At 34.4% G+C, this 27964-nt stretch overlaps 1 protein-coding gene across 1 annotated transcript; it reads right to left on the bottom strand.

The window, feature by feature from the left end:
- Positions 1-11434: 11434 nt before the first annotated feature.
- On the bottom strand, positions 11435-27942 carry LOC128858576 (uncharacterized). The gene is made up of 6 exons (XM_054094970.1): positions 27645-27942; positions 16093-16222; positions 13574-13715; positions 13304-13502; positions 13084-13249; positions 11435-13024 (listed from the first exon to the last, which is right to left on the bottom strand). The coding sequence occupies exons 1-6, from the start codon at positions 27768-27770 to the stop codon at positions 12915-12917; spliced, it is 873 nt and encodes a 290-aa protein (XP_053950945.1). The 5' UTR covers positions 27771-27942; the 3' UTR covers positions 11435-12914.
- Positions 27943-27964: the final 22 nt, after the last annotated feature.

Below are 27964 nucleotides of genomic sequence, written 5' to 3' on the forward strand. Positions count from 1 at the left end.
TTTGGTCTGTTTTTTTTTTTTTTATTTATGCCGTGCAACAGCTTCTCATAAACAATCTTTGCCATTCAAGCCGGCATGTAGGTTCCTCTAAAACACAAATACGGAAATCATAAATTGGCGGTGAAATTCGGCAAAAAAAAGTTCAAAAAAAATAATTGCTCTATTACGTAAACAAATTCAAATCTCCCAATACCATTGGCGCCAAAGTAGTCGGCCAAGAGTCCTTCTCAGTCGAAAGGAATCCACCGAGGCATACTCGAGTTGGATCTGGCGCAGTTCCACGGACTGACGACCCCAGCCAACACCTCTGTTACTGCTAAACCTTTATGAGAGGCATTCCCTAAAAGGCATAGCGGGAACAAGGCGCTGCACTCAAGATTGTGGAGAGGCTTAACGGGATTCCGTATGACTATCTCAAGCCTGACCAAAGGGTCGCTTTAAAGTGGGCTACCAGAGCAAAGTAGAGAATAGCGACAGGAATCATATTCTCTTCGACACTGAAGGAACCGACTTCTAAGTGACCAACGTCTCTGGACAACACCCAGAGCGGATCTAAGAGACCTCGGCTTTCGGCCAATTCACATACTTAGAGAAGCTCAACTAAATTACACTTCATTTTTGTAATCGAAATGAATTCATTACTGCTGTGAAATGAAATAAAATTTTTGCTTTTCAAATATAAAACAAAAAAAATAATTTTTCTTCATCTTGTAATCCCCAAACGAAATGTTACAAAAAACGAAGCCATCTGGTGGTGAAAAGGAGTTCGCCGCCGGGCTTGCTAGTTTCGGATATAAATAAAAAAATGTCCATTTAAAGAAAAGCAAATATCAAATTTTTATTGAATTACTTAAAGAACTGTGTATGCGTGGCAAATTGTCTTTACTATGTGTGGTTTTTAAAATAAATATAATATGTTCTGGTTATGTACAAACTTATGTTATTATGTTATTTTCTATTAAAAAGGCCGATAAGATACTCCTTTTTTTCAAAGGTCGTTATGGTGTGTTCAGTATTATCTGGTATTTTTACAACTTTATGAATTTAGTTAGTATTCAGTAAATTCAAAGAGCTTTTAAAATTTATAAAAAGTTTTAAATGTTAAGAATAACTGAGAGAATTAGATCAAATTTTAGAAAAATCAACAAATAGCACTAAAATCTCTCAGAGTGGCCGATTTAGCGTTTTGTTTTTAATTGTTCTTTGTTTTTTAGCTTACAAACTCCAAACTCAAAAATTTCCGCATTTTGGGTATAAAAAATCACGAAATTTGTTTCGAAGAGTAAAAAGGATGGCAGCACTACACAACTATGCTAGTGTAATGTAACTCTCTCTGATGGGCGCAATATTGTTTCACTAATTTTTGGGTGTGGCCAATATCAGACCGTTAGCTAGCTCTCAGCGAATTTGGCAGAGTCAGCGGATAAGCTGACGTACATAGTAAGTGTTATAAATAGGGTTGTTTACGAAAAAACTAAGAATGTATTACAGTGTCACTTCATTGCTGTCAGAACACCGACAGATTTGACGAGTGTGTGAATATGTGTGATATTATTGTGCAGCCGATAAGATTATATTAGTGGTATATAAAAAACATAAAATCAATAAAGCCTACGCTAATGTTGAGTGCATGAATATAGTTGAAATGATAGCGCAGAATTCAACCGGCAAATCACCCTCGTCACTCGCACCAGGGTGGTAGAATACATGGCAAAGAGGTAAATAAGCAAAGAGGAGGAGATTTTCTTGTTTGTGAAGAAGAGGAGTAGGCGAAAGCTATGGAAACAAAAAAAATTATAAAGGGTGTTTTTTTTAGAGGTTAGGTTTTCAAGATGAAATAAAACGTATATAATTTAATGTTATGGCCAAGAATTTAGCTTTATTATAAAGATAAGGGTTTGCCATTATGTTTTAAAAATGATTTCGGGCAAGTGGCCGCCGCGGCTGGCTCGAATAAATTCCAGCCGAGAGGCCCAATTTTCGACCACTTTTTGCAGCAATTAGGGCCATATGTCAGCAATAACGCGACGAATATTCTCTTCCAAGACGTCAATCGTCTCGGGCTTATCTGCGTAGACAAGCGACTTCACATAGCCCCACAAGAAATAGTCTAGCGGTGTTATATCGCACGATCTTGGAGGCCACGCCACAGGTCCACGGCGCGAAATAATGCGCTCACCAAAAGTTTCCTTCAATAAATCGATTGTTGCGTTGGCTGTATGGCATGTAGCGCCGTCTTGTTGGAACCAAAGGTCGTCCACATCAACATCGTCCAATTCAGGCACGAAAAAGTCATTAATCATAGCTCTATAGCGCTCTCCATTGACTGTAACATTGTGGCCGGCTTCATTTTTAAAGAAATATGGACCAATGATTCCCTCTGCCCATAGAGCACACCAAACAGTGACTTTTTGAGGATGTAACGGCGTCTCAGCAATAGCTTGTGGATTATGTTCACTCCAAATGCGACAATTTTGCTTATTGACATACCCATTCAACCAAGAGTGAGCTTCATCGCTGAACAAAATTTTCTTGTGAAAATCGGGATCGGTGGCCATCTCGTTTTGGGCCCATTCACCGAACGTGCGACGCGCTTGATGGTCGTTCGGCTTCAATTCTTGCACGAGTTGGATTTTGTAAGCCCGCAAACCAAGATTCTTCCGCAAAATCTTCCACAAAGTGGAAGGGCACATCTCCAATTGCTGCGCGCGATGGCGGATGGACTCATCCGGGTCTTCTTCGATACTCTGCTCCACAGCAGCAATAGCGTCTTCGGTGCGCACTGTACGACGTCTCTGAGGATGCGTATTATCCACTAGAGCAAACGTGGTGCGAAACCGATCCATGGTTAATCGAATTAGTGACTCTGGTGGACGATTATGTCGACCGAATATTGGACGCAGCGCGCGATGCGTCGCGCGAACCGAACTATTATTTTCGTAATAAATTTGCACGATTTGCAAACGTTGTTCAGGTGTAAGTCTATTCATTATGAAATGGCAAACCAAACTGAGCATAAATCAAGTGACAGCTGTCAAAAAGACCATCTACGAAAAAAGTAGTGCCAACTTGAAAACCTAACCTCTAAAAAAACACCCTTTATATACACACACACATACTTTCTTGTCACCGCGACCTCCGCATAAAACCGCAAATAAACTGCAGTTGAATGCTTTATATTAATTTGTGCTTTCCCAATTTAAAACACAGCAGTTTGTTTCCCTTAATTTGTTTAGATAAAATAATTCAAAAATCACATTACTACCAAGCCATTCACTAAATTTTCAGAAATATGTATTTTCTTCTCCTTTTGTTTGTTTTGTATTGAAAAGAAACTGACGTCAGACTTGTCAAAATCCCGAAAAGTAAAATAACAATTGAGTAGTAAAGTCCTCTCTCGATGAACACTCTACAAGGCTCTCATCATGCCCGTCCTAACGTATGGCGCAGAAGCGTAGACGATGTCAATATCCGATGAAGCTTTGCTTTGAGAGAAATATTCTGGGCAAGATTTTTGTAGCCGACGGCCAAGGTGGATTTAATAAGGTGACAGCATTCACCCAGCTGAATTTTTCGCCGTAGGTATGGCTTATGTCAAAATGATATGCTTTGTTTGTATGTATTGGTATGTCTACATTCGTATGTTTACATTTGCTTGCTGATTTTGACATGATGCTTGCACCAAACGCAACAACAAATACATGTAGGGTTTTACTTATATGTGTTTGCTGTCACCTGTAATAAATTCGCCTTGCCGACGGCGAATATCGCAGGCGATGAAGAAGAAAAAAATAAATCTTCTTTTCGCGAAGCGTTAGCAAGTGGCGAACAGATGAAGCAACTGGTATAAATGAAGATTTGCTTGCAATGCGAGAATAGAGCTGCATTAAATTACATGTGTTTGTACGACAGTAAGTTATAGCAGTTTTTCGCATACAAATTTTTCGTTAAGTTAATCGAGCATAAAGATAGTGAGTGGGGAAATGGCGAATAGAAGAGGCCTTATGTGTATTTGAGTGGAAGGCGCCACACACTTAACACATAATCTAATATACTCTCAGCCAAATTCATTGCCTCAACGGTCGCAACAGGCCCATTGTTACAGGCCGATAAGCTTTGCTGACGCCTGTTATAAATTTACATATTTGCAAGGTGAATCTATTAAAGGTAGCATCTGTAAATCTTATTTGTTATTTGATACTTTGACAATCAAACGTACAAATATTGTTGTTGGCCTAGTGACACCACCTTTGATGTTTTTTTTTGCCATTTCCTAGTGCATCATCAAAGCTCCCGTCGCAGCTATGTCCGGAGACTCAAAAACTGCCCCTCGTGTGGAACCGTCGCCCACTCTGGAGCCGCTTTTGCATTCCTTCAGAGTAGCACTCTATCTGCCTCCTATACCTATGTGCCTGCGTCCGTTATGTGACCAACTGCATTCTCCAGCGTTCGACGTTCTTGTTCGTAACCCATACATTGGAAGAATGTGTGTTCAGCCTCATCTTTGGCGGCATGCCAAAAATTGAAAGTTCAACGGGAGATGCAATAGCTGCAGAAATACATAATTTTTTGTGCAAGTGGAAGCTCGATGATTTAGTGGAAATTGTATCATTTGATACAACAGCTGCTAATACGGGAGTTAATAATGGAGCAGCGTTCTTGCTTGAAAAAAGGTTGGGCCGAAATCTACTTTTCTTTCCCTGTCGTCACCATGTTAGTGAGTTGCTAGTCAAAGCAGTGTTCGAACTAAATTTTGGCAAATCATCAGTACCGGAAGTTCCCTTATTCAATCGTTTCTCTAACAGCTGGAAAAACATTAATTCTAAGTCATTCAAAAGTGGAATATCGGAAAATGAAGTTCGGAAAGTCTTTACAATAGCGGAAGTGGAAATATTTAAGAATTTGTGTCTAACTGCATTAAATAGTCACCACACTCGTGCCGATTATAAAGAATTACTACAACTATCGTTGCTCTTTGTTGGGGAAGACGTACCAAATTTTTCACAAGTACAGTCACCTGGTGCAACATTACACGCAAGGTTTATGTCGAAGTGCCTATATTGCTACAAAATTTTTCAGTTTCGCGAGCAATTCGTGTTAACGACTTCAGAGATAAAGAGTCTAAGAAGCGCTTGTATTTTTTAACCTGCATCTACGTTCCATATTGGTTTCGTTGTGTGGATCCAATAGCTGCTCCACAAAATGACCTTAAACTCATTCACGATGTGATATTATATTTCTATAAGAATGTATCCAATGCCTTGTTACATAAAATTAAAAATCATTTATGATATTTGTCGGAAGAGGCGGTTGGCCTTTCATGTTTTGATGATCAAATTCCTTCACATATTAAGCGAAAAATGGTGGAAGCAATTACTAGCGATAACCAGAAGGAAGATGCTGTTCCAAAGAGAGTTGTTCCAACAATGTCAGAAATAACGCTTTACGGCAGCAAGAATATAAATGATTTTATTTCATCAAGAACTAAAACATTCTTTACCCGCTTAGGAATTGAAACAAGTTTTTTGGAATCAGATCGCTGCAGATAGATACTTATAATGAAGAAGATAAACAGTACATACCGCAAGTTGTTGAGCACTACAGGCAATTGTATACGTCTTACACAAAAGCATCTCTCATTAAATAGACAATCTAATTCTTTAATTAAAATTTTATTAAATTAAAATAAATTATATATTTAAATAAAGTTAAATTATATAAATATTAAGTATATACATATTAAATTAAATTGAATTATGTAAATTGGAAACAAAAAATTTTTTTGTAAAAATTGGGATTTTTTGAAATTGTCCATACTTTGGAATCAAATGGGCACGGTTAGGCATCATCGGATCGGGTTAAAAAATTACACCGTTTTTCATTACTCCTAACCACATGTTTTAAGACCCGAAAATTTATGGATTTCCACAAAAAAAAAGTTACGGCCAGTCTAGTGTGCACACATAATTTCTTATTCATAGCCATATCACGTGGGTGTCTTGCGCAGACGTTTTGACTCACTGTTTGTTCTGGAGCCGGTTTTTACACCGTAGTTCGCGGTGGACTATCTCCCTCAGGTGCAGTATTTGCTGATCGAATACTATGCTAAGAAGCTCTTTTCTAATTGGAGCATAGTTTCTGTGTTTTTGTTAAAAATCATGTGCCACTGGTAGATTATCCTGTACTAACCATGCTCCAAGTGCATGATCAGATGCATCGGCTTGTATTGTGACAGGTTTGTTGGTATCGAAGTACTTTAAAACCGGAGCTATTGTAATGACTGACTATAATCTTTGAAAGTATTTTTGATGCTGTGTTGTCCATTGCCATTCAGGCTTTCACGGTCCTTTGGAGTAGGCATGCTTTTGACCGCATCTATTTTTGCATTGTCTGCTTTTAGTCCATCTTTTAACAGTATATACACGATAAAGTTTAGTTCGGTTTTACATAGATTCATTTTTTCTCTGTTAAGTTTAAAATTTTTTGACGTGATAACGTCTTATAATTCGATGTAGCCGGCTGCACGCACCAAAAAATGCGTCGTTACCTTTCTTGAACTGCAAGCGAGAGCGCGGAACGAACCACAAAGAGGCACAACCGGACCCCGCGTTCGGCAACGTTCGACATCTGACTCTCTCCTACTTGAGTGAGCATATATATGTATGTATATGCGCATATGTATATAAATTCACATATTTGTATTTGCATATGCCTTCTTCCTGTGTGCATAGTAATGAACCATTTATCTGTTGAGATTAAGACGATGATAAGAAAAGTAGGAAATGAAAGGGAGTGTTTCGAGTGTAATGTGACTTGAAAAAGTCAAATCGGTGATGGTGCCTCTTAGTGTTGTTGACATATTAACGTCCGATGCACAATCGAAATTGAATATATCTTTCATGAATTTGATAAATGTTTCGTAATTTTTCACGTTTGTGTAAATGTAACTTGATCAATTCCATTCCGATTCCATTTACCTTCTTCTCTATATCCATACAAAATATCTATCAAACAAATAAAATTAAATTTGCTTTTGAAAAAATGCAACCATTCCATCAGTATTTTCTTAAGACGTTGCCACGTTAAACTATCATCATTAAACCGACTTTACAGACACCCTCTTTTTTCTCTCAGTCTTTGAAAAAGATTTTGCAAGTTCTTGTTGTGATCTTTGAAGGCTTCTTCTATTGTTTTACCTTTCCCATAGAGCAAAATATCATCGGTTATTACTGCGATGGCGGCCGCCGTAGCCGAATGGGTTGGTGCGTGATTACCATTCGGAATTCACAGAGAGGTCGTTGGTTCGAATCTCGGTGAAGGCAAAATTAATAAAAAAACATTTTTCTAATAGCGGTCGCCCCTCGGCAGGCAATGGCAAACCTCCGAGTGTATTTCTGCCATGAAAAAGCTCCTCATAAAAATATTTGCCGTTCGGAGTCGGCTTGAAACTGTAGGTCCCTCCATTTGTGGAACAACATCAAGACGCACACCACAAATAGGAGGAGGAGCTCGGCCAAACACCTAACAGAAGTGTACGCGCCAATTATTAATTTTTTTATTTATTACTGCGACTCCTTTTAGGTCGTGGACAACTTCGTTTTGTTTCATTTGGTAAATTTCCATTGCCGGTTTTATGCCAAAAGGTTTTCTCAAAAATCTATATCTCCCATATGGCATAAAAAATATGCACAGCTTACTACTTGGGTCATCTAGCTACACTTGACGCTAATCAACTGTAGAGAATACTTTCCAAACATAAAATTTCGTCGATTGTTTCGGGGTCTAGGCATATGTGACACTTAGTATTTCTTTTGGCAAATAAAATGTAACCCACTCAATCCGTGTGTTCGCTCTCTTTGCAAATAACTTTCAACTTTTTTATTTCGTCTAGTTTCTGTTTGAGTTGTCTATTTATAACCGGCGCTACGTCGTCGTCGATTTGCAACTTCACTTCGCCATCAAATTCACCTAAACCTTGAAAAATGTCACAAAAATTCTTAACAACCCGTTTAATTCCCAGTATGAGCGTCCTTCATACTTTCTATTGCATTATATATGCATATATAGATATTTGTATAATTATATTTATAATTGGCGCGTACGCTCTTTCTGGGCGTTTGGCTGAGCTTCTCCTCCTATTTGTGGTGTGCGTCTTGATGTTGTTCCACAAATGGAGGGGCCTACAGTTTCAAGCCGACTCCGAACGGCAGATATTTTTATGAGGAGCTTTTTCATGGCAGAAATACTCTGGGAGGTTTGCCATTGTCCGCCGAGGCGACCGCTATTAGAAAAATGTTTTTCTTAATTTTGGTATTTCATCGAGATTCGAACTTACGTTCTCTCTGTGAATTCCGAATGGTAGTCACGCACCAACCCATTCAGCTACGGCGGCCATCAGAGAGGCTCTTCTATTGCATTACACCTTCTTATAAATCACATCTTTACGCACGCTTCTCCGGATAACAATGGCATATGACTTCAAACTTCAATCGATGCTTTTCTTTCTTGTGTTTGCAGTCGATGGAACGATCTCTTGACAATCAGTTTGCGGTTATTCAATTTCAATAATTTCTTTAAGATTTTTTTTCCCTATCACATTTATCGTTGCTCCCGTATTCTATAGCTTTGTATTTCTGTCTCTTTAAACTCGCATTGATAAGCATTATTGACTTGAAACCATTGAGTCATCTTGCTGCTACGTTCCATCTTTACTTCTTCACTGCACAAATTCCAGAAGTTTGAGATGCATTCCATTGCTGCGTCAATTGTAATACCTGCTTTTTCAGCAACTCAACCTCTTTTTAACGTCTTCTCGGGACATTTTAAGTTTTTTTTTATAAATCTCTTTTAATTAATTATTCTTTGTTTCATGAGGCCGGGTGCTCTGACACCATGTTTTAATCATGATGGAAAGAGTAATGAGATGGCGCCTATCGTGGTACTGTTACTTTGCTCTCAGCAAATTTGACAATGAGTGACGTCGTATTAGCACCAGTATGGCCAGATTACCATTTTCGTAACTTGATTACTTACCATAAATAACTTTGCAAGCGTTACAAATTACTTTTAAACTGTGCGTTTTTTTAAATAAATGTGTTATGGGTATGTACAATTTAATTTATGAGTTTTTTTTTAAGAGAACCTGTTTTGTTAAGAGAACGGCTTTTTTGCTATATTTCAGGTTATGTAACAAGATAAGGTACTCTTTTTGTAAAAAATTCGTTTTGGTTTCTTCAGTATTTTCTGATATTTTGTTGCTTATTTTTACTATGAATGCACCTGTTGATGTCCTATGTCCCACTAAGGATTGAGGACCGGAAGAAACGATTACACCTCTATGGTCTTAATTCGCGTTCAATAAATTCAAACGCTTTTTAAAATGTGTAAAAAGGTTTTGAATGTTAAGAAGAGTTGAGAGAAGAAGATTTAATATTCTAACATAACCTTAAAAGGAACAGAAAATTAAATTTTTACTTTCAAAATATCAAATTTTATAAGAACCAACAAACATTAACACTAAAATCTTCTCAGAGTAATATTTTTTAACATTCTTTTCTTTAATAATACAGTTTTTTTTAAATTATAGTTTCGGTACCTTTAAATTAAAAAAAAAACAACACCAAACTTAAAAATTTTCGCATTTTGAGTATAAAAAAGTACTAAATTTATTGCGCGGAGCAAATGATTGGCAACACTGCACAACTCAGCTAATGCGACGTCACTTTAAATATTTTAGACCCAATTTATATAATCATTAAACAGTTAATTAAAAATAAACTGTTTGATTCTGAAAAGTTTTAGTTTTTAAATTGAATTTTGTTTGACCAATAGTTCACCTTTTTAGAATTTGGCATCAACTGCCTGTTTGTTCGCAAATATGACTACCAAAATTTAAACATAAATTTGTGGTAAATTGCCTGATTTTCCCACACACATACCATCTCAGATAGTTGTTTAGTAGTGCTATTTTTTTTAAATATTGTTAATTGTTTCTGGCTATATCATACAAACGGCTTGGACGATATTAGCCTCAAGGGTGTTGAGCCTTTCGAGCTATCTGAGATGTTAATCCTTCGATCAAATTTTGTACCGAGGTCAATTACACCTTCGTGGCGACCAGTTGGAATGGACAAGACGGTTGATAGCTATGTATATCTCATATACCTGTATGTATATATCTAATATATATATAACTGGCGCTTACACTCTTTTTGGCTATTTGGCGGAGCTTCTCCTCCTATTTATGGTGGCGTCGTGATGTTGTTGCACAAATGGAAGGACCTGCAGTTTAAGCCGACTCCGAACGGCAGATGATTTTTTATGGGGATACATAAAATACACTCATGACAGAAATACACTCGTAGGTTTGCCTATATTTTGCCCAAAATATCGGGTTTCTGATGGGTTGTACGTGCGTCATTTTGATTTCACGTTCGTATATTCAATGACATTTGCAGCAGAATCACCAAAAAAACTGGAAATCATTCCTATACACCATACTGTACCTCAAAAATGGATAATACAAATATATTTAAGTATTTCAATAATGTAATTGGTGAAAATATTTCTTTGATTTTCATTCTATATGATGTCTGGTATTATTATAGAATGAGTACAGATAGAATATACAAAAAATAAATATTAATGGTAAAATAATTTCATGCTTTACTTATCAGCAATCCAATTTCATTTTGGAAAATTTTCATTTGAAATCGGTTACATTTATGCAAATATACTTTCCCTAATCGCTATTAATTCGTACCCCTACGATTTCTTTTCATATATGTATGTATATCAAATTATAAATACACCACTATTCTTTATAAAAATCTAGCTCATACCACAACAAAACCACGTAGCGCAAAGTTTGAAGCTTTGCACAATGTTTTTCGAAACTTTGAACTTCTTAACAAGAATTTTTTAGGTATGCAGGTTTATAGCACCCTATCCGGATTTATAATTTTTGAAAATGGTGTCCTATGTCAATCATGTTCGACGCTTGTGAACTAAACAGCTACAATATAAAAACAAGCAAGGAATGGAGCGCGTAAAGGTTAAAATAAAGATTTCCATCTCTCCAAATAATTTTTTTTATTTAGTTAAAAAGTTATTCAAAAACAAAATTGGATGATTAATTTTGCGCCATTTTTTGTTTGTGGAAAACAGATTGTAGCACCGTTAACAAAACAAATTGGGAAAAAATCTTTGAATTACTTGAAAATTCAATAGGCTATACAACTGCATACCCAGAAAAACTCCAGTTGAAAATTGGTGTATATAACGAATTAATCGTGGCTATGGTAGTTATGTAAATATATAATATTTATCTGTTTGTTTCCACACCTGCATGAAATATTTTTACTCCACTTATTTTTATGTTCCTCTGCTTAAACGTCTCAATTATAAAGAAATTATAAGGATAAAAAAGGCAAGGTGAATCTATACACGGTCATATTGATTTTTTATAAATACATACATTTGATGATCAAATTTCGGCTGCAGGAAGAAAAGGGAAAGATGGTACAAATACTCTCATTTTGACAATCTAGCACCAATAAGCTGATGAAACAACACCACTTTGTACAGATTCGCCTTTGAAAGAGGGCGGAATTCGTTTGAAATTTAATTTCATTCATTTAAGATGCATTTGCATGAGGCTACTTTGTAAGCGATCAACACCGTCTGAAAAGTTGCTAGAAAAATTGCTCACACACGCGCATTTAAACAGGCGACAAAAGTTAGAAAAACATTAAATATGAACAGAGAAAAGATTTGTAAAACTACGCCAGCAAATAAGACAGGGCAATGGGTCCGAAAATATGTTCGTCAGAGTGATTTGATAGGTACTTCTGATAATTTGTTTGTTTGAATTTTCAAGCTCACAACGAGAGTAAACAAAGTTGAATAGACAAAAAATCGTCAAGGGGCAAGCGATTTTATCACTTTCTGGAAAATTAAAACAAAATTGACAAAGGTGAATGTATTCAAGATGACAATTGGCACAAAAATAAAAATATACATGTATTGGTCAAAATATATAATGTATTTTTTTTTTGCTTTTGGCCTTCAGGTTGTCAAACCAAACTGATTATTTCTAAGATGAATGAGTTCGCTTTGACAGAAATAATTTATTTTCAGGCATTGTTTTAACTGCTCTAACGCATTGTTGTTTTTATAAATGCAAGTGACTGCAAAGGTAAAATAACTGAAGATATGCCACAATCAACGGAACATACCTCGATTAGTTCCAAAATTACTGGAAAATTCTATGAGGTACGGAGATGCATTCCAAGTCATACGAGTAATTGTATGATTGGATGAAAGACTATCCACAAAATTGTTTGCAACCGCTTCTTCCGTTATAATTTAACACGTCATGGGCCAACGGAATCATTCGGGAATAGGATAAATTATTCATTTCTGTTCCAAAACACACTTGCAAATATTTAAACGACATCTTTTCTTCTTTCTATTGAAAGAAATTTTCACAACACTGTGCCGAATTTTCAAATGTAAATGTAAACAAACAATATGTTAATAAAGAGCTCATTTTGTGAATTTCAAAGCTAAAGCAAACAAAAAAATTAAATCAGCTTTTCTGCTGATAACATCTTGAATGGATTCTCCTTGCAGGCGATTTTGTTGAAAGTGATGTAGATTCGCTTAGAAAATCGCCTCGTGTAAATGTACCTTTAAGAAAATACAACAGGTGCTGAAAATTATTTGCGTTTGAATATGTTTGTAAATATCGTTAATATACCCTTATCCTTAATTTAACTTTACGTTGAAACATTCCTGATGACTGCATAATATATTGATAAAAATAAGTAAGCATATTAATAATATACATAATGGTATTTTCATATTATTTTTTGCTAATGTGATAAAATTTTCTTAATCTATAGTTTTGAAAATTAGTAGTTATATGGTCCATACTGAGACCCGTGGTAATATGGCCCTGGATATATTTGCGGCTGTGGGTAACTAGCATACGGCGGATAAGGCGGTTGCTTCTGTGAATAAACTAAATTTATGGAAAATATTGTAATGCTCAATTATAAATAGTATATGAACACATAATACCTGGCATTAAATATTGTAAATTCAGCTGTTCCTCTTTTTCGCGTTCGTTTCTTAAGCAGATGGCAGCCGCTGACAACAATACTGCAGCTAGCAAGCATGCACCGATTCCGGCCCATGCAATAATATACGACCAATCGTATGATATTTTTGTGTTATCTCTGAGCACCTAAGATGTAAAACTTTTAAAGTTTTCTATACTACATTTCATATTTGGTATTACCGTATTCCATTGTTGATAATAGTCTTCTCCAACGACCTTTTCTTTTTCAAAAAATTCAACAGTATGCCACAAGCCCATGGCACCAGCTGATAGTAGACAACTTGCTAATAAAAGAATTGATGTAGCTGTTATAGCACCAGACGACCGTTTCCAACATCCAGAAAGTCCAGTCCAAAATGCACAGAAAATTGTGATGAAGCTAAATTAGGATAAGGGAAAATTACACCATTAGTATATTTGTCAAACTTCTATGTTCATATGTACTCGTACCTAATAGCAAACAAAGCAATACACGATCGAGCCAGGTGGAGTCTGGAACTCGCGTCTTCGTTTGAAACTTTTTCTTCATCCCACTGAGGAAAATAGTCTACATTCGAGCAATGAGTTTCTATTGGTGATAAATATGTTGGCACTAAAGTTAAACAAAAATATATATATATTTAAAATACAGCAAATGTAAACCCTATATTATAACAGATAAGTCAATAGTCAAAACGCCATTCAAAATTTAAGATTTGAGTGTGGTAAGCTTCGCAACCAAGCAACGCGTGTTAAATTTCGAGTCACTGGTCGCAACTTAAATTATATACTGCTTATTTTGGTCGTAATAATCATCCTGCCAGAAAGGATGTGTATGATGTAGTGGATAAATTCAAGTCAACAACTTCGCTACAGAATGATTCTGTACCGGTGACACAGTGTACCCAAGTACAGAAAATATCGCAGCCGAAAGCCAAATTAGTTGAATGAGGCGGTTCACAGGGAATCTCTTGGCCCCCATTATAGCGAACTTTGCGTAAAATTCTGCAAAAGTTATGTCATGTCCCTGTTGAAACCCTTATAAAGTTCTTATAAAAGTTTAAAGTTTGCAAAATAGCAATAAACAAATCTCAATACAACAAACCAAATGATTTTGAAACATTACAAATAACATAACACTAAAATCCGGTTAACTCAGCTATGGCAGCACTGGTATAAGCTGTCATTTATTCCCAAATTAAACAAGCAAAATGAAACGAAAATAAAATACTTTTAACAAAAAATGATACTTGGGTCGTGCGTAAATATTTCATCCTTCTGCTTCATGTACGCAGCGAAATATAATATTATATAAATCAAATTAATACTAGTATAGACGTTGCCACTTTTGGATCTCTGTGGAGAAGCATCAAAATAAAAACTAAATGAAATGGATGCCAGCAAAGAAAACAGGTCTGTAAATATAACTCTAATAAAATGTTTGTTAAATATTATTAATTATGGATTCATTCTACAGAAAAAAGCGTGTGTCCATAAACTTTTTGTCGTCTTATTACTTATTATAAAATGTAATATAGAATTTCCTATGCGTATTACTGCCATAATTTTTTGCAACCTCAGCAAACGTCGCATACGGATTTCTTCCAACTGTTTATTATTAGCAGCTTGCGCAATTGGCTTAAATTAGCTATTCCTTCTCCATGTATTTTCTTCTTATCGTTACTAATAATTAATGAAACCAAAAACACCGAAATATTCCGCCAAAATAATTTCTATGAAGAAAACCCTACCGAAGCGTTATTGACAGCTCATTGTCAATATTGCAGGTAATTAACCATATGTCCGTTCGATAGATTATTTTCGTGGATTTATAGATGATTAATGCGTATGTGAACTTATTATAAAGAAAAGAAAGCTAAATCGAGTTACGAAAATAGTAATCTTGTCACACTGATCACTAATTGTGCTAGGGTGACGTCACACGATTGTCAAATTCGCTGAAAATAAAGTAACGGGACCACGAAAGGCACCATCTCATTACTCTCTCCATAGTGGTTCCCATGCAAGTAATCCGCTCTCCCATTCATAATTTGCTCTCACATTCCTAATTCACTTCCCAATTATCATTTGAATTACGTTATTTGCGATACAAAATTTGGAGACCGAATTATCTCATTTGTAAGTAATTTAGTTTCAATTACCTTGCGAATTACAAACAAATTGTTGTAATCGAACACCTGTCAAATTAAAACGAGTAACCCAAAACAAAGTGAACAAACATTTAATAGTAACGATGTAATTTTATTTTATAGTATCAGAAAAAAAAAAAAGAAATTGTTAAAAAAAAATAATTGTGCAATTCCTTCATTCTGCAACTCCTGCATCATTTCTATCTGTTTTCCCGGAAGCTACGCAACTCGTTTATTTTTTCGCCCCATATTTCTATAAAGGCCCTTTCGCCGGTTTACTGTTCGCTAGCACTTTTTCAAGACAAAATCTACATTAGAAGGAATATGGCTTGAGAAAGCAGCTAGCGTGTTAAATGAGATAACAGAAAAAGACTTCCAGCATTGCTTCTAACGATGAAAGATTCGCATATCATAATATAGTACAGGTGCTGTGATACAGGATGTAGAGATAGCCAAGTAGACCAAAGACCTTAACTTACACTCTCACTACTTCAAAACTAGTTTAGCAAAGCTCTTAACAATGTTTACCAACGAACCTGTTTCTCCAGGAATGACAGAAGAAACTATCCGTTTTTTTAGATCCGCAACTAGTTACTGGAGTTCCCAGTTCCATTAGTGAACCCATCAGAAAACTGATGTTATAAGTCGAGTGTTAATAAAATATAATTTTTTTTTACTATATCTGTATAAAATATTGTGGCAACCCATAATATTGGTCTGTTGGCAACAACTGTGGTTTCGCAGGTAAGTCTCTCATAAAACAACATTCAACGAGTTCACCGGATTTGAAGGGAAACCTTAACCTTTACTATTTTTTTAAGTACCTATTTGCGAACTTACCTGAATTTGGGGGTGGTCTTTCTTTTGGGTAGCATATTCTGAATAATCCCCTTGTTCGAGTATAGTAAAAATATTTATTATTCATGCTGTTAAATAAGTCATCCGCATCAGAGTGTTTTGAAGCAAACATCTAAAAATAAATGAATATAAATATAACTCAATCTATATGGATATATACAGGATATACAGAGTAATTCAAATTTATCTAATTTTTTTTAAATGAAATAATATCTCACAATAATTCCTCTGAGTTCGATCACTGGATTGTTAAATGAAGGCCAAAAAATAATGGCAACATAGTTTGCTTGTGTAGTAAGTGAATAACTTTATTACTTTTCGTTTACTCTTTCACACTCTTTGCACTTACGACTGAATACCCTATGCGCATTCAACTCTGCTTACATGATTCAATGAAAGTTTGCTCAGTAAGCAGCTTTCTCGTTCTCTCTTGACAAATCGGCTCCTTTAGCAAGACACTGGGTTGCTAGCTGTAGAAATTTTGAGTAAAAGTGGAGGAAAAGTAAAATTTGTAGAAAAAGCATTTCATTTTCAAAATGGTCTGCTTGCGAGCAACAACTCGCTATAGTAGTTTTCATCGGTATGTTCAGAACCCTGGTAGTGGACATGGAATACATACCATAGATAATAAGATGTGAAACTCTTTCCTTTTGAGAGAGAGCGCGCCCATGAGGACGTTTCAAAACTTGGCAGCACTCACACATTATGGGATTTTGAGCAGCTGATAAGCGAAATGGCAGGCTGCCAGAAGAAACGCGCCAAAAATAACTGACGAAAACAGTTCCTTTTTGTTTAATGGAGAAATGACGTATTGAAATGTTTATAATTATTTGTCTTAAAATTAGTTCAATTGAAATGTAATAATTTGAATTGAAGTGAGTTTGTAGAATCCAAAGCTCGTTATATCCTTTTCGACTTCTACTTTTAATTAGTCTTATGTACATAATGTAATTTTATTGAAAACTGTGTGTTGGTTTATGTAAATTTGTATATACGTAAATATTCTATGGTTGAAAAGCGTAGGTAAGGAAATTGAATTTGTGTTTGAGATATTTTACAAAAATTAAAAGTAATCTGCTTTAACTTATTTTGTTCGTTATTTGAGAATTGTTTTTTTTTTTTGTTACCCACTTTCTGTGTTATATAAAAAAATCGCAATAAGTCATGTTTTTAATTATAACTTATGTTTTTCGGGTTCATAACTTTATTATTATTAAATCACTTATGTATATCAGTTTTCAATAATTTCATTTACATATAAACTTTTTAAATTTTTTGCTTATTTAGGTACATATTTCATACGGATTGTGCTTATTTTTAGTATATGTAGGTGTTTACTAGTAATATACTATTGGGCAACCGCACACTAAATACTAATCTCAATGGTGGTGGGTAAACTAAAAATTCCCAATTTTTGTTTACAAAAATACCCAATTCATGTTTCTACCGGTGTGGCAATATTGGAAAATGTTATAAAAAATGCACATTTTTCAGCGCTCTCACGAGAAAAAGAGTTTCACATCTAGTCATCTATGATACATACCATAGATAACTAGATGTGAAACTTATTCATTTTGAGAGAGAGCGCGCCCATGAGGACGTTTCAAAACTTGGCAGCACTCACACATTATGGGATTTTGAACAGCTGATAGGCGAAATGGCAGGCTGCCAGAAGAAACGCGCCAAAAATAACTGACGAAAACAGTTCGTTTTTGCTTAATGGAGAAATGACGTGTTGAAATAGTTATAATTATTTGTCTTAAAATTAATTCAATTGAAATGCAATAATTTGAATTTAAGTGAGTTTGTAGAATCCAAAGCTCGTTATATCCTTTTCGACTTCTACTTTTAATTAGTCTTATGTACATAATGTAATTTTATTGAAAACTGTGTGTTGGTTTATGTAAATTTGTATGTACGTAAATATTCTATGGTTGAAAAGCGTACAAAAATTAAAGGTAATCTGCTTTAACTTATTCTGTTCGTTGTTTGAGAATTTTTTTTTGTTACCCAATTTCTGTGTTATATTAAAAAATCGCAATAAGTCATGTTTTTAATTATAACTTATGTTTTTCGCGTTCATTACTTTATTATTATTAAATTACTTTTGTATTTCAGTTTTAAATAATTTCATTTACATATAAATTTTTAAATTTTTTGCTTATTTATGTACATATTTCATACGGATTGTGCTTATTTTTAGTATATGTAGGTGTTTACGAGTGATATAAGGCTATTGGGCAACCGCACACTAAATACTAACCTCAATGGTGGTGTGGAAACTAAAAATTCCAGACCTTTGGTTCAAAAATACCCAATTCATGTTTCTACCGGTGTGGCAATATTGGAAAATGTTATAAAAAATGCACATTTTTCAGCGCTCTCACGAGAAAAAGAGTTTCACATCTAGTCATCTATGATACATACCGCTTAAGTCAGGACATGATAGATTGACGCAATCCGAGATCGATGAGTGGAGAATTTACAAAGCATTATTTCTTATGATATGGTTATTTTGACGGAATTCATGTTTTGCAAAGAGCTAGCTTTTCTCAAAGAGTTACGACAGGGAGAATAATTGGATCGTCCCGACGGGATCGATAACATTTCAGACCTCAAAACACAGTTCCTTATAAAAAACCATCTGCCGGAAGTGGCTCAAAATTGTATATAATCGTTAATAATTAATTCACAAAATAAAATCTTGGATTAAGTGAAATAATTTCTTGTTTTAATATTAGACTTGGCAATTTCCGCTAATAACTTCTATTTGTACCATTATTTACATTCAAACAGTGGAACACCACTGAGAGCGCGTGAAAAAGAAGTGTTTTTCTTGAATTTGTTTTATAAGTAGGGATTATTATTTGAGGATTGGACAAATTATAATTTATTTGACATATATTCACCTATACTTACACAAATTTTTATAAAAAAATATTAATAATTACAATAGTTATTAATATTAATGCCATGACGTCATAAAAACCATATGCACCCTGGTGTCCACGATACAGCGGTGAAAAATCATCTGAAAGCCAAAAACTAAAAAAATGCTTAGTCTATACATAAATGGCTATCGTCGTACGTGACGGTTTTTTTTTTTGTTTTTTGAGAAAATGGTTCAGGTTTGAAAAATGAGTTTGTGTTTTTAATGGATTTAATTTGTTCCACATTAAGAAGGTGTTAAATACAACCTTTTATAAGGGAGTGTCAAACATCGAGTGTCACTAGTGAGCAAACCTTTAATAATTCAATCATGCTCTGCTTATACAACGTGAAGTCTAAACTAAATATATATATATATATATATATAATTGGCGCGTATACCCTTTTTGGGTGTTTGGCCGAGCTCCTCCTTCTATTTGTGGCGTGCGTCTTGATGTTGTTTCACAAATGGAGGGACCTACAGTTTCAAGCCGACTCCGAACGGTAGATATTTTTTATGAGGAGCTTCTTCATGGCAGAAATACACTCGGAAGTTTGCCATTGCCTGCCGAGGAAAAAAATTGTTCTTCATTTTAGTGACTGAGATTTGAACCTACATACATCTCTCTGAATTCCGAATGGTAGTCATGTACCAATCCATTCGGCTACAGCGGCCGCATTTTGATACTTTATTGTGACTTAATTATAATGAACAATTATCGGCATTATTTATGGAACACGATTTTATTGGATTTTCAATTCAATGAATTGTTGAACTTTTTATATGAAAATATTTCCAAATATTGTTCAACGTGAAGCGTCTCACATTATTCCGCCACCAAGGCTTTAAGTGAGGAAAAAGCTATCAGTTCCAAAATAATACTAGTCAAAGAAACCCTGTGTGTGGACTACCAGTTATGTATTGGGCGCTTCAAAATTTTTCCTAAGGACCTTCGCACACGGGTTAAATCGTCATCGTAGCGTATGCACGCGGGGCACAAACTTCGTTGTTGCCCACATGTGTTAAAATGGCGAACCGCACACGGGTCAGCTACCTGCTCTCGTCAAAGCAACCATGCAGCATGGTGCTTTTCGTACAGCAGAGTCGTCAAATATCGCTTATAGTTTTTTTGATTTTTATATATTTGGCCAAAAGGAATGTGGGAATGATAGAATACTCGTATGAGAAACGTCTAAAAGGTTTTTGTCTGCAATTAAAATTTTTTTTATAAACTTTTCTTAAACATTTTGTTAATAATTATCTACAGACAGAAATGTGTTTAAAAAAAGTTTCCCAGTGTTCTAAGAAGAGTTAAGTTTTGTTAAAGTTTAGATGCTGGTTTTCCAATGAAGTAAGGTTGAGAATTTCAAACCTTCTTGTACTCCGTTTACCACACCAAAATCTAAAATATAATGCCACAGCGTAATCATAATCCTTTCCACCGGGCTAATGTATTCGCGCATGTTAGCATTTTGTTTTTGTATAGCCGGTTTTACAATTTCTACAAGCTCTTTAAAAGAATTTTTAGACAGTCTGTTATTTATTTAATGCAACTTGGTGGAGATGTTAGGGAGCGGTTCAGGTAACTCCTAATATTCCGGAAATAATAGTTTTGCAATTATTTGCCTTTAAAGTGCTCTCGGAAACTTCACTATAGTTTGGCACATTATAACATACACAGTGCGACATCAAAAATCAAACCGCACCGGACCTTTTTTTCTGAAAATATACCTATTCAATAGCAAAACCCTCGCTGGGTTTTTAAAAGTTAGCTCGATCTTTTTTTTTATTGCGTTTTGAAGTTTTCTATTTTCATGAGATTTTGGAGTTTTACCTGTACGCTAAATTTGACTTATAAATCGACCTTTGTTTGATTTAATCGATTTATTTTGTCATAGCTTGATGCAGAAATTTCGTACATGTACAAATAAACTTATTTTGAGAAGAACCTATATCTCAATACGCAATTTTGAATACCAAAATTTCGAAAAATTTTATGTTTTTACCATTTTTTACTGTAATTATGAAAATAATTTTATACGTAACCACCCGTTATACACATTTTCAGATTTTTCTATTTTTGCTAGTATTTTTTCCAGATACGGTTTTCCAATGAATGGATGTAACAAAATGTGATCGTGAGTAGTGAAAAGCATGATTGGTCTCACAAGACTTTTAGCCTGTTAAGTACATAGAAAAGTGGCTAGCACACATTCCAAAATAAAAAGTATAAAGAAGGTTGTAGTCTGTCTTATCAGGAAATGTTTGTTTTAGAAATTCCAAAATTTGTTACCAACGATTTTACCTGTTCTAAGATCGCAGCAGTCTTGCGAGATCAGGTTCGTGCATAACAACTCCTAAAACACATTTGACGCGCTAAATATTTTGTGAACAATATGGTTTTTGTTAACATATTTGAATTTATTAATTTCATTTACGTGAATTTTTTATGAATTAAGAAAATAAAAAATATACAATTGTCCTGCAAATATTATCGTTTTCTGCTATTGTTGTGGACGTTTCACACCAGCGAGTGAAAAGCATGGATCAATCAGTGATGATTTTACTGTGGCATACAGACATTATTTTGATCGTGAAGTTATTTTGAATGTACCTTGGGCGCCAAACATAGTGTGTTGAGCTTGTTATGTTGGTTTAGTTAATTGGTTGCACAAAAAACAAAGCAGAATGCCTTTTGGAATGCCAATGCTATGGCACAATCCAGAAGAACATGATCCAAAAAATTGTCATAGTTGTGTATTATAAGGATTCAAGTCTATATTCTTTTTACTTAATCTATTTAATATTTTTACCTACAGAGTTTTTAGATATTTAAAAAAAAATTTTAAGCAGAGAATAAAAAAATTATTTTTATGAAGAAAAATCTTGTTAAAAATTTATTTTTTTAGAAAATAACAAACTTAAAGTTCAGTTTTATGTTTTTATCTTATAAATGACTTTTTTAGTACATTTTGCAACATTTTTGCTAGAAGAAATAGTGAGAAATTTTAATTATTTCATAATTACAGTAAAAAATGGTAAAAACATAAAATTTTTCGAAATTTTGGTATTCAAAATTGCGTATTGAGATATAGGTTCTTCTCAAAATAAGTTTATTTGTACATGTACGAAATTTCTGCATCAAGCTATGACAAAATAAATCGATTAAATCAAACAAAGGTCGATTTATAAGTCAAATTTAGCGTACAGGTAAAACTCCAAAATCTCATGAAAATAGAAAACTTCAAAACGCAATAAAAAAAAAATCGAGCTAACTTTTAAAAACCCAGCGAGGGTTTTGCTATTGAATAGGTATATTTTCAGAAAAAAAAGGTCCGGTGTGGTTTGATTTTGATGACCCCAAAATTGTCGCACAGTGATATTTTTTTTTTTTTAATTCCTTTAAATTCATAAAATATGCAGTCACACGTGTGTTTTTACTTGTTTTTATACTTGTATTCGAAATATTTCAATGAAAATTAAATACAATTGCATTTATCCATATCATCATTGATGAGGGTTATTCATTTGAAGCGCCGCCAATGTCCGCCTACGGACAAAGAGTTCTACGCAAAAATACTGTGGATTACGTAGCCGGAGTTGGACTGATGAGGATTATTTTTTTTGAAGCGCGACCGAAGGCCACCGACACGGAAAGGAGCTCTACTCAAAAATACTGTGGATGTCGTAGCCGGAGCTGAACTGATGATGATTATTTTTGTGAAGTGCGGCCAAAGACCTCACATGTGAAAAATAGTTCTATGCAAAAAAAGATACTACAAATACCCCATTGTAAGGCTTATCGAAGCAATACGATACACTTATAAATCGTGCCTTTTGGTTTTTATTTACTTTACTATTTTTTGATACCTTTTCTTAATATTCCTCTTTTACTTAAATGAAATTCTTCTTTTACTTTATTTTTAGTTCAGTTTTATTAAACTTTATTAATTGTTTCAATTTAACACAAAAACATCTTTTCATTACAACTTTTCTGCCATTTTGATAGAATAATACAAGTAAGAAAAATGATAGGAAAAGAATTGGTTGACAGATACAGTGTAATACAATGTATGTAAATGTACACCATAATACCAACACAAATAACTATTTAAGATGTGGCAAAATTAACGAATCATCCTTTCCAAAGGTCAATCTCGTCAGAAAATATATTGAAAGGGTTTAAAAGTTGAGACAATGTTGTTGAGTGAAAGTGCGAAGTAAACAAGGAAGCAAATATTTAGTTCCGATTTGGGAAGAAATGTCAAATACAGCTTTCCTGAAGAACTGAACTAAATTGTATGCTAAACATGTATGCATGTATACGCCTTAGTAAACGAGATACCTGCGCTCAAAAAATAAAACGAAAAATTTGAGTCAACTATAAAATCTACAGAATAAATACATGTTGTGAGACCGATGAGGACGAATTTTCCAAAGGAACCGTCCGGATATTCAAAAGAAAATACCAAATAAAAAATAATAGGCCGAAAGAGCTACGACACCTCCAATTGTTAAGAATGGTGCAAATGCCAAAAATTACTTGCCTAATTAATCGCAATTATAAAAGATACGTTTTTTGTAGAGATTATAAACATTGGTTCATGTAAAGTTTCTGATTTGTGCTCGGATCATTCACTGGTACTAGGTGTAATATTACAAGATGCACGAAACCAAAGGATAAAACGGCTAGTGAATACTTTCACCGACTAGAAATATTTTCAACTTCAGCTAGAGCAATTAGCGAGCAGCTTGATGACACAGCGCTTCATTTTACGCAACTTAACTTAGCAGCGTGGAACATATGAGAAAAAGTATCCACCCTTTATTAGAAACTTAACAGCAAAAAAAAAAATGAAAACTACGGAAATGCAAGCAGCCATCCAGATTTCCAGAAATTAAAACGACATTTAACTTAAAAAACACAGCGATCAAGAAGTTTAAAAATGATGCATTAAATGGATTTCTGTTTTGCCTCAAAGGATGTTTTGAGTTGTTTCTTTATGAAATAAGTGATAAATAAATAAATTCCATACTATAATTTTTTTACCAATGCTAACGACAGCAGCTATAGTGTCGGAGGTGGTGGCGCTTTTTGGAAAATACTACAATAGGAATATTCGATCTTAAATATTAGGTGCCCAACTATGATGCCGCCAGCAGTGTGTGCTTGTCGATTCCAACATAGCCTAAACGTCATAAACTAAGCTTAGACATATAGTAAACAAACTGCTTCGACACATTAGTGATTTTGTTTTGGTATCATTAACTTTTGGTTTTGTGAAAATGTCTGATTTTGTGCCGCATAATCGTCGTCGCCTCGGCCGAATATTTACGCTGGGGTAATGCTATGTATTTGGTGGGACCAAGTTGGTGTTATTTTTTATGAACGGTTAAAACCAAGCGAAACCATCACTGGGGGTCGGTATCGACTTCAATTGATGCGATTGAGCTCAGCACTGCACGAGAAGCGGTCGCAATAGGCGGAGAGATAACGCTCGGCCTTACATTGTCAAACCCGTTAAAACCTATCTGGATACACTGAAATGGGAGATCCTACCCCACCCGCCATATTCTCCAGATATTGCGCCGTCCGATTATCACCTGTTCCGATCGATGGCACATGGTCTAGCTGACCAGCAGTTCCATTCATATGAAGACATAAAAAAGGCTTGATCCTTGGATAGCCTCAAAAGATGAACAGTTTTACCGCGACGGTATACGAGATCTACAAGAAAGATGGAAAAAGTAGTACCCAGCGATGGGCAATACTTTCAATGATCCACTTGTAACCATTTTTTCAGATTAAAGTTGTATTATCATCAAGAAAACAGCGAGAACTTAGTTGCGCTTCTAATATTAAATTTATAAAGTGCCGATATGCAGCTTTCCTGAAATTTAAAAAGCGAAACATTTCTTTTTTTAGGTGTATGTACTTATAGATTGCTATATTGATTTTTTTTCGTATATAACCAACACAAACTCAGTTTTTTTCGTAAACAAACTGCTCTCATGACCCCGGTGACGTCTGCCAACCAGCTATTTCTTTCAAATTCTCTGTGAGCCGCTAACGCTCTGATATTGGCCTCGCCTTCTGAATTGTTTTCACCATGGTCTGAACAACGACTTGTTGAATACGTGTGAAATGAGCGGGTAGAATTCTGCTTCACTCTGTAGCGCAAACAGTAGATCTCACTATATGCACCTTTTAGAAAACGCAATATACTTCATTGTAAGCATTTATATTATTTTAAGTTCTAAAATTTTTTTTTATTAAATCTGGCTACCTAGAAAGCTTTCCATCAGAAATTGTCAACACACTCAAAAATTACTACCATCCAAGAATGATAGAAAGAAGAGTGCTCTTCTTAAGATTGAAAACCTTTTTACATATTTTAAAAAGCGTTTGAACTTACTGAATGCGAATTAAAACCATAGAGGTGTAATCGTTTCTTCCGGCCATCAATCCTTAGTGGGACATTGGGCATCAAGAGGTGTATTCATTGTAAAAATAAGCCACAAAATACCAGAAAGACACCATACTGACATTTTTACAAAAAGAGTACCTTTTCTAGTAACATAACCTCAAATATAGCAAAAAAGTCGTTCCTTTAACAAAAGAGTATCGCTTAACAAAAAAAACTCATAAATTAAATTGTTAAAAAAAAAACGCACATTCTAAAGACAATTCGTCACGCATTCAAAGTTCTTTAAGTAATTCAATAAAAATTTGGTGTTTTATTTTCTTTAGATGAGCATTTTAGTGCGTTTTTATATCCAAAGCAAGGCAACACTGCAATAGCAAGAGAGAGATTTGACTGCTGAAAGCAGAAGAACACCAACAAAAACTGCAATCGCGGGCAATCCTACCAGATGTAAAAAAAAGTAGAGCTAAATAAAACTGAGTGAATTATTGAACTCATTTTTAAAAAATGTATATTTTACAAAATTATAAACATTACTTTTAATTAGAACAGGCTAGAAAAATGTCATGAAGAAAGAACTAAAACTCCGATACTAAATAACAAAAAAAAATGCCAAATCAAGTTACGAAAATGGCAATCTGGCCATACTGGAGCTAAAACCACGTAACTCATTGTCAAATTCGCTGAGCGCAAAGTAACGGCACCACGATAGGCGCCATCTCATTATTATTTCCATCATGCTACCATCTGTGCAAGTTCCACCTGTGGCGACATCTCACTTTATAAGTTTTTGTACATCTATTCATATTGTTGCCCCAAAACATGTACAATCATATAATATATTAATATTCTTTGTAATAGCATTTAGTACTATTTCACTTTTTAATATAAAAAATATCATACATTCTTCTTATGCAACATTATAAATGTATTGAACACAAATATGAATTCATTGTTACTTTCTTACATATTACAATAATAAAATGACAAGTAAGTGAAAGAAACGGAACGATTCGAGACTAATATTATGACAGCATAGTTCGCAGCCACAACTTTTCAATTAACATATCTGCCTTATTTTGCCTGTGAATTTCGTTAAGGGTCGAGGCTCTCAACTTAAAATTTAAAAGTATGCATCGTGATTTTTGAACGACTTCAAACTGACACTTTATTGTACAAAAATTAAATGTTTTATACCTAAACGTTTTTAAAGATTCTGATTAAAAAGTTAGAAATCTTTTTACAATTTTTTGAAATTTGTAAAAGATTGATGTTACTAAAGAAACTGTTTGTTTCTTCTTGCGATTAAGTGATCTGTTTTGATTGTTGTCGTTTCCTTTGCTAACATTCTACTTGAAGTTTTGACATGAAATTCTGGTTATATGCACTTTATATGAATTTGCCTTGCCTCCGTGATAAGCTTTAATTCGAAAACTAGTTTATGTGTTTCCGATCTGACTTTGAAATCAGGATAGTTATAGGAATATGGTTTTAGATGGGCCTAGAGATAGAAAAATTTGAACTAATTCAAATTTGTATTAGTTAACAAATATATGTAGGTAGATTGCGCTTGTGAAAGCTATTAGCGTGCTTCTCTTTAAACTCGAATGTTAATGAAGATATTTTTATGCATGGTCGCAAATATAACCATACATATGTACATACATACATACATACATCTACAACAATTGAGTGCAAATAATATGTGACTCAAACTGGTTTTATACCGTCATAAAAATGCCCTGAAACGTATTCCTAAAATTGACCAAAAAATATCAACAGTTATGCATTTAGCCCAGGTAAGCATTTCTACAATGGTATATTTGTATCCAAACATACTTTTGTGTATATACATATACATACATATACTTGCATGTGCACATATATTATATTATCACTAAACAAGTGTTCGAGAGAAGCGTTCATCGTGCATTTTACATACATACATATATTTACGAGACGCATTCCATTAGCACTAATACCAATAAACAACGTGTACTAGCGCTATATACTGTGTGTAGCGATAGAGAAAACGAAACTATGACCATAAAGTACACGTAGAAAGTTTAAACTTTATAACAAATACTAATGTTTTAGGAAATATCTCACCAAATATTCATTTTATAAAGTAGTATTAAACTATTCATTCCAATAAGCAAATTCCTGCTTGTTTTACTCACCTGAATATTACTCCGTTTGACGTCATAATACAACCAGTTATCTGTAGAAAACGCTATTGCTAATAAAGCAGTTGCAATAATGGCAGATATTGTTGCAATAGAAAGCGTAACTGCTGAGCAAGGCATCTTGGGTTTTAGAAAATTTCTAGAAATAATTTATGTTCTTTAAAACTGAATTCACATCTATTTCCTTGATATCTTATTTTATTTATTTATATTTATTGAGCTTCCCATCAAATTACACTTTATTCAAGATGTCAGAGTTGATACTAACACCTAAAGACATTTGTAAGCCCGAAGACAATACCTGCGTAAATCTG

The sequence above is a fragment of the Anastrepha ludens genome, chromosome 3 (assembly GCF_028408465.1).
Source record: "Anastrepha ludens isolate Willacy chromosome 3, idAnaLude1.1, whole genome shotgun sequence".
Lineage (NCBI taxonomy): Eukaryota > Metazoa > Arthropoda > Insecta > Diptera > Tephritidae > Anastrepha > Anastrepha ludens.